This window comes from Hemibagrus wyckioides, linkage group LG15, assembly GCF_019097595.1.
Source record: "Hemibagrus wyckioides isolate EC202008001 linkage group LG15, SWU_Hwy_1.0, whole genome shotgun sequence".
In the NCBI taxonomy this organism is placed as follows: Eukaryota; Metazoa; Chordata; class Actinopteri; order Siluriformes; family Bagridae; genus Hemibagrus; species Hemibagrus wyckioides.
Genome location: NC_080724.1, coordinates 16,731,211 through 16,742,500, shown reverse-complemented (window position 1 = coordinate 16,742,500; position 11,290 = coordinate 16,731,211). Strand labels below are relative to the sequence as shown.

The 11,290-nt window shown below is 42.3% G+C and overlaps 1 protein-coding gene across 4 annotated transcripts in view; it reads right to left on the bottom strand.

The window, feature by feature from the left end:
- casz1 (castor zinc finger 1) overlaps positions 1-11,290 on the bottom strand; it is an 83,944-nt gene that overhangs the window by 670 nt on the left and 71,984 nt on the right. For 3 of the 4 annotated variants that reach the window (XM_058409501.1, XM_058409503.1, XM_058409500.1), the window contains 6 exons: positions 11,039-11,237; positions 9,339-9,510; positions 7,348-7,496; positions 6,312-6,546; positions 5,121-5,492; positions 1-3,150 (listed from right to left, as the gene is read on the bottom strand). The exon at positions 1-3,150 is cut by the window's left edge and continues 670 nt beyond it. In XM_058409501.1, coding sequence (XP_058265484.1) covers positions 1,886-3,150; positions 5,121-5,492; positions 6,312-6,546; positions 7,348-7,496; positions 9,339-9,510; positions 11,039-11,237 — 2,392 coding nt within the window. In that variant the 3' untranslated portion in view covers positions 1-1,885. The remainder of the gene's footprint in view (positions 3,151-5,120; positions 5,493-6,311; positions 6,547-7,347; positions 7,497-9,338; positions 9,511-11,038; positions 11,238-11,290) is intronic. The other variant, XM_058409504.1, reaches the window with a different exon arrangement.

The window sequence follows — 11,290 nt, the reverse complement described above, 5'->3', positions numbered from 1 at the left end:
AAGAAAAACCAAAACAAAATAAAACATTGTATAGCAATAATTTCCCTGTTAAAAGATATATGCCATTGTATTTCTGGTAAAAATGAATCTAAAAAGTGCAAAAAACACCCTAAACGTTTCTCTTCGCAAGGTCACATAAATATTAAATAAACGGTTGTAATCGGAGCTAGACCACAGCTTTTAAGAAAGAGAAAACGACGCTCGAAACGTAGCTTTTTTGTCTGTATTATTCACACACTTGAGCATTTCTTACAGTGACACGTTCCTCCATTGTCTTAAATCCACAGCCAAGAAAGTCTCTCTTGTTCAGAGCAGATATATGAGGTTTCTAAAGAATCTTCAACCACAGACTCCAACTGGGAATTTTTTTCTCACTACCTTTTTTTTTTTGTTTGTTTGTTTCTTTTTTTTGTTTGTTTGTTTTAAATATCCATGCTACTCAAATTGTAAAGAAAGAAAGAAGAGAACAAAATTAACCTACAAGCTACTAGATCTTCCCTACGTTCAGAGAACACACTTCCGTCCTTTTGTCTGATGGATACTTGGGTGCATTGTGGGAGTCCATAGAGAGCCAAAGAGCTGGCATTGATTCCCTTTTTTTTCCCCCCCTGGGCAGCAGCACCATCAAGTATTCATGATCCTCCCCGGTCTGGTCCCGTTTTCCCAACGGGCCGTTCTGCAGCAACAAACACCAGCGTCGACTGGTCACGCCTGTGCAAGTGGAGGACTAATGCAATGATAACAGTGACAACAATAACAAACGAAAAACAAACAAAAAAAAAATAAAAGCAACAATAATGCAGTGATGCACACCGTAACAAAACGTCTTAAATAGAGGTTCGACTATCTAACCTCGTCTATACAAAAGTGCACTAGCAATATGCAATGCCAGGAAAAAAAAGAAAATGATAAAACGGTCCACATTTTGAAAAAGAAAAAAGAGAGAGAGAGAGAGAGAGAGAGAGAGAGGAGGAAATAACGATGGAGTGCACCGCTAGCTTTTTGGTGAGGTGCGTTTACTGAGATAGATGTGTTATGGCCTGAAATTTGCAGTCACTGTCACTGTTTTGTCCCCAAAAGACACACTGTGGAATGGAGCCTATGACACAACTGAGAACGTTTCTGTGAGAACTGTGATGACCGGAAAGAACCGTTAAAAAAAAAAAAAAAAGTGAATCAAGTGTGAAATGGAAAATACCAAAGCACTGTTACGGGCCCCTGCACTAATAATAATAATAATAATTAATAATAATAATAATAATAATAATGCAGGATGTTAATGAATCAGTTGTTTCAACACATTCATTAAAAAAACAAAACAACTAATCCTTTTTTTCTTTCTTTTTTTTAAAAGCGTGCCGTTTCTTTCTTGGATTCCGCAGTTCAGTGACTGCACTTCAAATGTATTTTAACATCCACACACATCTACTGTATATAGATATTCATATATATATATATATATATATATATATATATATATATATATATATATATATATATATATATATATATATAGATTGTTTTTTTCTTATATATATATTTTTTCCACACACAAAAAAAAGTAACAAAATCGAATAAATTAAAATCAAACATGCACGCACACACACGAAAAAAGACTGATGCGTAGGAAAATGTTTACATTGCCACCCAAGTGTAAAAGACGGCCTCGTCTGTCTGTTTCTCTGTTCATTTTTAATGCATAATTAAATTAATAATGTTGGTCATCATGTAAACATCGTAAATCATTTTGGGCCTTCACTTTTCTTGCGTATTTGTCATTTCCTTGTCATGTGCGGTGTCTCTAAACGTGATAAACGAGGCCACTCGAACTGGGGTTTTGTTCATTGCACGCAGGGATTGTTTCTTCGAGTGCGTACAGTGAAGTTTACAGGTCAGCCTCGGATTTGTCTTTCTCCAGGTGAGAAGCCTCGGCGTGGTTCATGGAAGCATCAAAACACTCTTCGTTGTCTTTGTCTCCATCGGCCTCGGGCATGGAGTCGTCATACGAGTCTGTGTTGAGGTCTTCCTCCGGCTCGTCGTCGTCATCGTCATCATCGTCGTCGTCCTCGTGTGTAGGCTCTTCGTCGGGTGACAGCTCATCCTCGGGCTCGCCTGACGTGCCCGTGGTGTCATCCTGTGGGTTGCTCAGGCTTAAGGAAGCAGGCATGGAAGCTCCAGGCCCCATAGGGTACAGTGCCTCTCGGTGTTGCAGCTTCTTGCTCAGGTCCAGCGAGTCGCTGAGGCCCAGGCTGCTGGCGTTCTTCAGGAAGAACAGTGAGCTGCTGACATCGGTGCCGAGGTTCAGAGAGCCATCCAAGTTGAGGGTTGAGCGAGGGTGGTCTGGATACTCTGTGCCCATTGCTGAATGGAGGTACATGGCTGCATTATTGTGGGGCAACCCTTGAGCACCAGGTGATGTAGGGGGTAGACTAATGGAAGTTGGTGGTGCCACCAGACCTGTCTGGTGTTGCCCTGCCTCCCGGTTAGGAGAGATGGATGAGGGCACGTCACCCCGCTCCTGCTTCTCATGCTTTCGCTTGTGCGAGTCCATCTGCGACATGCCTACCACCGTGTGCTTGCACTCAGGGTAGGTGCAGTGGAAGTGCGAGCACTTGAGCTTGTACTTGCAATCGGGCACGGCACAGTCGGTGCTGGAGCTGAACTGGCAGAAGCCTGCGGCGCTGATCACGTCCTGCTTCCCGTGGTGCTTGCGATGGGCCGTCACCTTGGTGCTGTCTGTGCAGCGGAAGGGGCAGCGCAGGCAATGGAAGTGTGTCGAGTTGCCTGAGAACTGACAGTCGGCCACGTCGCAGCTCAACGACGCCTTGAAGCGCTTGAAGTCATCGAGGACGAGGTTATCGACGCGGTCATGATGTTGCGCGTGCTTGTACATGTGAGTGCGGCCACAGAACCGGTAGCCACAGTTCTCGCGGGTGCAGTGGTAGTGAGTCACCTTGAGCGAGAACTGGCATGCTGTGTCCCTGCAGTCCTCATACAGGTCGTAGCGGCGGAAGCCATCCAGCATCATGCCCTCGTCCAGCATCTTGCGCGAGGATGCCGTCTTGCGCCGCTTGCCGAACGGCGACATGTCCTCGATGATCCAGAAGCGCTTCTTGGCACCACTTGCTGCTGGAATGGAGATGGTATTCCCTATGGATGCAAAAGAGGAAAGTCACACGTTAGGGCTGTTGAAATGCGGCAGAAAGTCTTTCAACAAAAACACTATAGACCTGGAATGATCACAATGGATTTTACAAATATACAGCCTATTTGCTTTGTTTGACGAGTCCATACTACGATCTAACAGAACTTGCAATAGGAATATGTTTGTCTGTGATGTATATCAGGTGTAAAAGTAATGAGTCTAGAAATTCCTCTGTGTATAACTTTGGGCTTTACTGAGCAGCCTGAGGTCACTGCTAATGCTAATCCCTGTCTGGAGAAGTACGGCCTCTATAAAACCCTGGCACAATTAGGACAGCTAATGGAAGACAACACAGCACAGTTCACTGACAGTGTGTAATACACTGCATGTACTCTAAAAGGTTGGAATAAATTTTGTTTAATAGATATTGCCCTGTAGGGGAAAAACAGCCTTTAAGACAGGTACTGCATGCAACATAATGTAGTCAGTGAAAGTCATCATGAGTAGATGATTAATGATTACTACTAAGATGTGGTTAAAAAAATTGTAGCAAATACAGAGGTGGACAAATGATTAGCCTTGGTGCCCGGGACAAGCAGATTATGTGTCCAGGCTATCAATGTTTTATTAGTCGCTTCCCGGCAGACATGTGACTCAGTCAACCACTCATATAGTGATTACTAGCAATTTTTCTTCTTCCCATTAACCGCACAAAAAAGCCTGCACCTGTCAGTATTAGTGCTTTAATGTAATCTAGCTCATCATACATACATATAATCTTGCTAGCTTGCTTAATCATAGTTTTCTACTTTGTTAGGATGGCAAGTAATAAGGCAAAAACATGGCTCTCAATGACATTTTGCTAGCTAGCAAACACAATGCTTAACCTCATTCACTAGTTAGCTTAGCAGGATGCCGACATAGCATTACTAGCATTGCCTTCTCCCTAGTAGCTTTTGCTAATTAACAGAATTTATTTATATTTGGATTTTTGCATGGAACACCCTCCAACTGGTCTAATTACAAGGGTTAGTGAACACCATTAACACCAGTGTTAACACCAAGGGGCCCTTTTCTCTTAGGATTTTACACACAAACATGGATTCTTTCATATGATTCATAGGCTAATTATTCTGGTTATTGTAATAGCTAGTTAGGTAATATAACTAACTCTTATTTTGTGCTTGTCTGAAAGATGTCCTTGTTCTTCAGATTTTGTCACAGAATCACTTTTTTATTAGTACAGGAAGTAAAAAGGAAGCAAATTGGCTTTATTTTGCGATCTAGCTATCATAATGTTAACTTTTTACCTCAGTAGTTGACTTTAACTTTTACCTCAGTAGTTAACTTTAACTTTTTACCTCAGTAGTTAACTTTAACTTTTTACCTCAGTAGTTAACTTTAACTTTTTACCTCAGTAGTTAACTTTAAAACTAACTGAATAAAAAGTTTTGGCTTATATCCTTTTTTTTGTTTTATTTTTTTTCTAGTTAGCTAACATAACATTAAATTATTTCTTTGCTTTTCTGAAATATCAAAATTATAGAGCTGTTTTTTTTTTTTTTTTAGTCAAATGGCACATTACATTTTTGTCAGTAGTTATTTTAACATTTCACTTTAAAAATACATGTTTGCAAACGTAAAACCCTCCAGCTGGGTCCAGTTAGCCATTAGAAATATTTACAACTGTGTTAATGTATTAATGCACGCACTTAGCTGACTAGCTAGGTAAGTGTTTATCTTGGGCTAAAATAGCTGTCATATGTTTACCGTTTTATTAACTGTAATGTTTTTGGTGTGAGAAGACAGTGAAGGATTCACTTTCCGGGATTTGTCCACCCTGTAATGCCTTGTTTGAACTAAAGTTATTGAATTTCTGCTTCATTGCTTCAAAGACAAACACAAGTAGACAGATGAGGCCTGAATCAATCTACTCTAGAGCTGCAGAGGTCTAACAGAGGCAGGAGAGATGTACCTGCAGCGTCCTGCACTATAGGCACGTCATTTTTAACCGGAGACGGAGTGGCAATGATGGGGCTGAAAGCTGGTGTGTTGGTTGGCATGACAACACTCCGAGTGGCTCCAAGAGAGGCGCTGAGCAGAGAGTATGAGACACAGGATGGAGAGAGGAGGTATGGGAGCGAGGAAAGAGGAGGACGCAGGAGGGTTGGGGGGAAAGAAGGAGGCTGGGACTGGAGTGGAGCCTGAGGTAAAGATGGAGGAGGTGGAGGAGGAAGTGGAAGTGGAAGAGGAGGAGGTGCAGACTGAGAGGTGGGGGGAGTGTCAGTAGAGGTAGTGGGTGTTGGAGTAGAAGTAGGAGTAAAAGCAGGGACCTGAGAACCTGGTCCTACAGAGATGCCAAGGGAGAGTGGTAGAGAGGAGGAAAGGAAGGGCGTGGACGAGAAATCCAGACAGGTGCATTCACACACACATACACACACACACACATACACGCAAACACACAGGGATGGGAGGTAGAAAAGGAAGAGATCAAATAATGAAATACCAAAAGCCAAATGGCGACAGAAAAAAATCAAACAGCCAAAAGCAACAGTGATGAGAATGAAAGATAAATATTTTTCGAACCAAACGGTGAAAACATGTAACTCATTCCAATGCAGGAAAGGCTAGAGTGAATAGCGAAAGCCCAGATTTAAGCCCAGAGATGTGTACTCTCTCAGGTTGACATGGTGTAGGTGGATATTATGAGTCTGCTATGCCTCAGTTAAGTTGCCACAGGCATGGCATAATGTGAGGAGAAGCGTGTGTGTGTGTGAGACTATATGATAAATTTACTGCTCCATAATTTGATAAGTGTCATTACTGCTGGTAAACACTGGCTGCCTCGGATGCTTCATGAACAAGTTGTTACGTTTATAATTGGCAATGGAAAAATACAGCGGAGGCAGCTATTTTTAATTGATGCCTCTTGTTAGGGGCATAAACCCCAGAGGATCCTGTGACGCTTGTGCGGTGCAGCTGATTAAGCGACATTCGTACATTTGAACGTTTTATTCCACTAGCTAATGACAGCCAGCTTGAGCTTTCTATTCATTTCAATCAAATAATGAACTCTTTAATGGAAACCTAAGATTAAATATACTGTTGATGGTAATGAAAAGTGGTCATGAAGATGATGATGATGATGATGGTGAAAAGTCCTCACCTGCAGGGGAGCTGTCATTGCCCACAGGAGTGCTGGTGCAGCTGCGGTCTTGGTTGGAGGACTCAGACGAAAGGCCCAGTGGACTTTCTCCAGCCATGTAGTCCATGTAGTCATCGTTGTCATCTGTCATGTTGGAGAAGCTTGAAGTCATGCTCGAGAGGGTGCCCATGCTGCCGGAAGAGGTCATGCTAGCCATGTGCTGCATCTCCTCTGTTTGGTGACCAGGAGGCATCACCTAGCATAGGGGATACACAAATCAGTCCACAAACCAGCCGCGAAACAATTCCTACTATACGATTAGCAATGATTTGCATTACAGTCAACGTGCTTCTAATTTGTGCTCATGCAAAACAACAGTGTACATGACTAAGTCGGTGCTTCCACAACTGGGCTGCCATTTAGGCTTTGTAACACTTCAAGAATGTAAAAATGTTTCACCGTTGAATCTAAGAAAACGTGTAACCATTTAAAAATGTGGTTCTACACTTTTAATTGCTAGCAATGGCTCTATATTACTATTTAATTGGGGACATTAATGAAATTCTAATTCTTTACTTAAAATCCATCCATCCATCCATCCATCCATTTTCTGTACCATTCATATAAGATGTCACAAGGAGTCTATCCAAGTGGACTCAACTATTGGTGTCAATCAATCACAGAGCACAATCACACACACTCAGACCCATTCACACTCACTATAGTGCATGTCTTTGGACTGGTGGAGAAAACTAGAGTACCCACGGGAAATGCTGGAGCACTGGGAGAAGCTACAAACTTCACACACACACACAAGGTGGATGTGGCAATCGAGCCCCCAACCAAGGTGGTGCAGGGGTTTTGAAGTTATTATTGAATCATCATAGAACCTAATTTTCTTCTTCCAATCACCTTTAGGAAACTGAGGAGATGCAAGTGTTTAGGTGACAAGGCTGAGTGCATTTTCTAGGACACTCCTAGACTCATGGAAAAGGGAGTCATGTCGTTCAGGTGGACTTTACTGTCATGGCATCAAATGTTGGTAGACATAACATACCTGGGACGGAACTCGGTCGAAGTTCTTTCCCAGCATCCTCCTCATGTGCTTGCGGGCGTGAGAGGTCATCTGGTGCTTAAGCAGGAAGGAGAACATGCAGCCTTCACGGATGCAGTGGAAGTGGCTGTTCACCTGGTTGTACTTGCAGCCTAAGCAGGAAAAATAGAAGGTATTTCTTATTAATACCGGAAAGCAACAAAGGCTGACCTCCGAGCCGCCGAATCCTGCACCGCTTCTCAATAAATAAGGTGGTGATGAGGAAAAGCCGGAGCAGATGAGTCCAGCTCTTATTACTTTCTCCAAAAGTGTCACACTGAGAAAGTGGAGCTTTCGGAGATTAGACCTGTGGTGCTCTTTATTACAATGACATCTTTTATTCAATTTGGAATTTACATAAATACATTCTGCATTTGGAGAGGCAATAATGCACAACCCTGCAAACCAAAGTAAACACACAATTATTTCCATATTAAATTCATTTTTCACAACCTATCTGCTGTTATTGTATTTGTTCAGTCCATCGCTCTTTTTCTCTTTTCTCCTCTCCTCCCTTCATAACGGTTAGCCCTGCAGATTTTTAATTGCTATATGCTTTGTTCTTCTTCTTCTTTTTTTTTTTTTTTTAATTAAATGACCGCTTTTTTATGGACTAATCAAATGGACGCTCGTGATAATTTTATTGCAAATAATGCACAGAAAAATAATCAAAAGCGGAGCGTTCAGGGCAGGTGCCGTCTGGTCTGTTACCATGGCATCGGTGGCACGGCATGGTGCAACAAGCTGCTTGCCGTCAGATCGCTTTTGTACGCACGCACGGGCAAGACACTTTAAACAGAGCGAGCTGAGCAAATAAGAATGACAAGCCGAAATATTGCAGATCTTTGTGCCTGCGCTTCCTGGTAACCTCATCCTCAGTGGTGTGTTTAATGTTGCTGCCATGGAAACCCTGCTCCCAGTCCAGCTGAACCATCAATTCCTCATCATCCCCCTGCTCTCTTTGGTAACATGCCCCTGTTTGTTTGTTTGTGTGCTACAAATCAGAAATAGTTTCTCAAACTTTCTTTCCACTCTGTCATAAAGTTGTTCTTTTTCTGTACCGCAGAGAAGGGGAGGAGAGAGAGAAAGGAAGAAGGAAAAAAAAAAAGGCTTTCAATTTGCCTGTGTGATGATGATCGAGGTTTGAAAAAGAGCAACACAAACAGACCGAGCTCGACAGGCACAGTAATTAACAAACATGTGTAATTGCTCATTCCTGACAGGTTAAATATACCCAAGAAAACAGCCTCTGTTTGATTGCTTACTATAAATACTGAAGTATTAATGTATGACAAAAAAGGCAGACACCATTTTTCTTGGGCTGATTTTAATCTAAATGAACCGTCCCCGGCTTTCGGGTTTTGCCGCAGCCATTTTTAACGTGGCTCCGACTATTTGTTATGAAACATATATATATCTGACATAGCTGGGAATCTGATGGTGTTTTGACTTTATTAAATATTTAGTACAAAATATCCAGCATCAGCAGGTTGGTACTGATGTGATGAGACACGGATACTACTACAGCGAAACCTTTTTACAGAATCCCGCTCGCTGCTTTTGTGCGTCCGTGATTGCGCTGTGATAGTGGAACAATTAGCAATGTCAGCAGAGGGAGATGCTTTTTTCCCCCTCTGCCTGCTGAAGTGTGTGGAAACAGCGTGTTCACGGCGGGGGGACTGTATTGATGCGGGATTACTGTTACATCATCGCTGATGTGATTTCACACCTTTTCTCCTCTGTTCTGCTCTGTCGGTGGATAAAGTACGACTTCGGAATGAAAAAAGCCTGCCAGGAAACACTGGCTTTTAATAATAACACCACGACTGAAATAATGAGGCGTGTAGGAAGTCTATACACCACAAGACACCGTGGAATTCTTTCACCAACACTAAACACACAGCAAATCACACAGCGAAAATCTCTGATCTGCTGAGTCGGAGCCAGGGCCTTACCGAGGCGGGCACACTCCTCTCTCTTGGTGAAGTATTTGAAGCCGTTGGCTGCGCGTCGCTCGGCTTTCTCGTGCTTCTTGATGTGCCACGGCAGCTTGGTGGTGATGTTGGTGACAAAGTAGCAGCCCGGTCTCAGACAGTGATAGTGTCCTCTCATCCTGAACTCACAGAGCTGGGAGACAAGACAGAAATTTCACTGATGAGCAGCGTTTTTAACAACCGGTCTTTTTACCAGTATACTTTTTCACTGACAGAATGAAAAGTAACTCATCATTTACCTTTCTGGCATTTAGCAGAGCAAACTTACATTTTAGCTCATTTTTTAAATGCCTATTAGCAATTAAGGGCCTTGCTCAGGGGCCCAGCAGTGGCAGCTTGGTGGACCTGGGATTCAAACTCACAACCTTTTGCTCTGTAGTCCATCACCTTAACCACGATTTTAGTGGTTGAAGAGAAGACCTTCAAATTTTATGAACCATCACTTCTCAGAGAGTAGAAATTGGTTCGATAACACCATTTTAATTTTTTAACTTTTCCATAAATATATAGACCCTAGTAGACTAGCTAGAAACTGAAATCCTGAGTGTCTCCTTTCCTATGAGCCATCAACCACCACTGTGGAGGGTGACCTGAAGAAGACCTTCAATGCTGAACATGGACAAGTGCAAATCTGGAAAAAAAGAGTTATACTTAAAGCTTTCTTTCATCAATTTTCTGTAAGGAGATTTAAGGCTTTGTTTTCATTTATGGAAGGAGTCTCCAGCTTTGTAACAAAAAGAATAAGGAGGCTGATGATACAGATATTATAATATATGTGATAAAAGGAAATTTACTATAACTAGACCTGGCATGTCATGCTTCAATAAACGACACAACATGTTGTACTTTAAGAGAACGCTTTCGGACATAGTGTTTTTAGAAGATAATTAACTTTGGGATTGTAATAGTAGTTGACCCTGTTATCCAGTGCAACTTACAACTGAGGAAGGATACAACTGAACAGCTGAAGATTTAGGAATATTGCTCCAGGGGCCACCAGTTCCAGCTCGGTGGCGGTGGGATTTGAGCTCATCAATAGCCAATTGCTGCTACTGCTGCTCTTCTATATGTGTTAGTTAATAATATAGTTATTATATATTTGTATATAAGTTTAACTGTCCAGCTCTGTTGGAAACTTGAGCCACTGACCAAACTAAATATCACCGGAGCAAATTGAAGCCTATGTTTTATACGACTTGCTCACCGAGGTAAGAGCATTTCCCTCCTGTGTTGTAACCCTGTTTCCAAACCGCCATCTGTTTACTGAGAGGCATCTCCCTCAGGAGACGACAAACAGGATCTCCTCTGCTCAGGAGAGGAGTAGGGGGGTTAGAGGAGTGGGGAATGTGGTGCATAAATGAATTCATTTAGAACAGGTTTAGCTCCGAATAAGAGCACAGGAAGCACAACGAGTGCTTTGTTCTATTAATGATGACATTTTTGATGAAAAGCCTACACTTTTCCTTCTCCCTTCCCACTTTGGTGTATTTACGTATTTTTCATCTGAATTTTTTTTTTTTTGTACCATGTGGTAATGAGAGCGCATAAATATTTAGTTTTAATTATAAGTAAACATCTGCTTGCTTTGCATTTTTGTTTTTTTTTTGGGAGGGGGTTTTCTTGCATAAGTTTGTGCTGTAGCTGTGAGTTTCTCAGCTCACCTGGTTGGGACAGAGACACTGTAGCGAGTAGTAAGAGAACTGGTCTCGCACATTGACCAAGCTGTTGTTGGGGTTGATGTGGTCCAGACAATGTGACTCGGCCTTTCCGGACGTCTTACACACGTACTTGCAGTTGCCAAACAAACAGTGAAAGTGGAATTTGTTGGAGTATTTGCAGTCAGTTGCTAGACAGGGGTCACTGGGGGGAAAAATACACAGAGAGCATGAGTTAACTAGCTCATTTATCTTCTC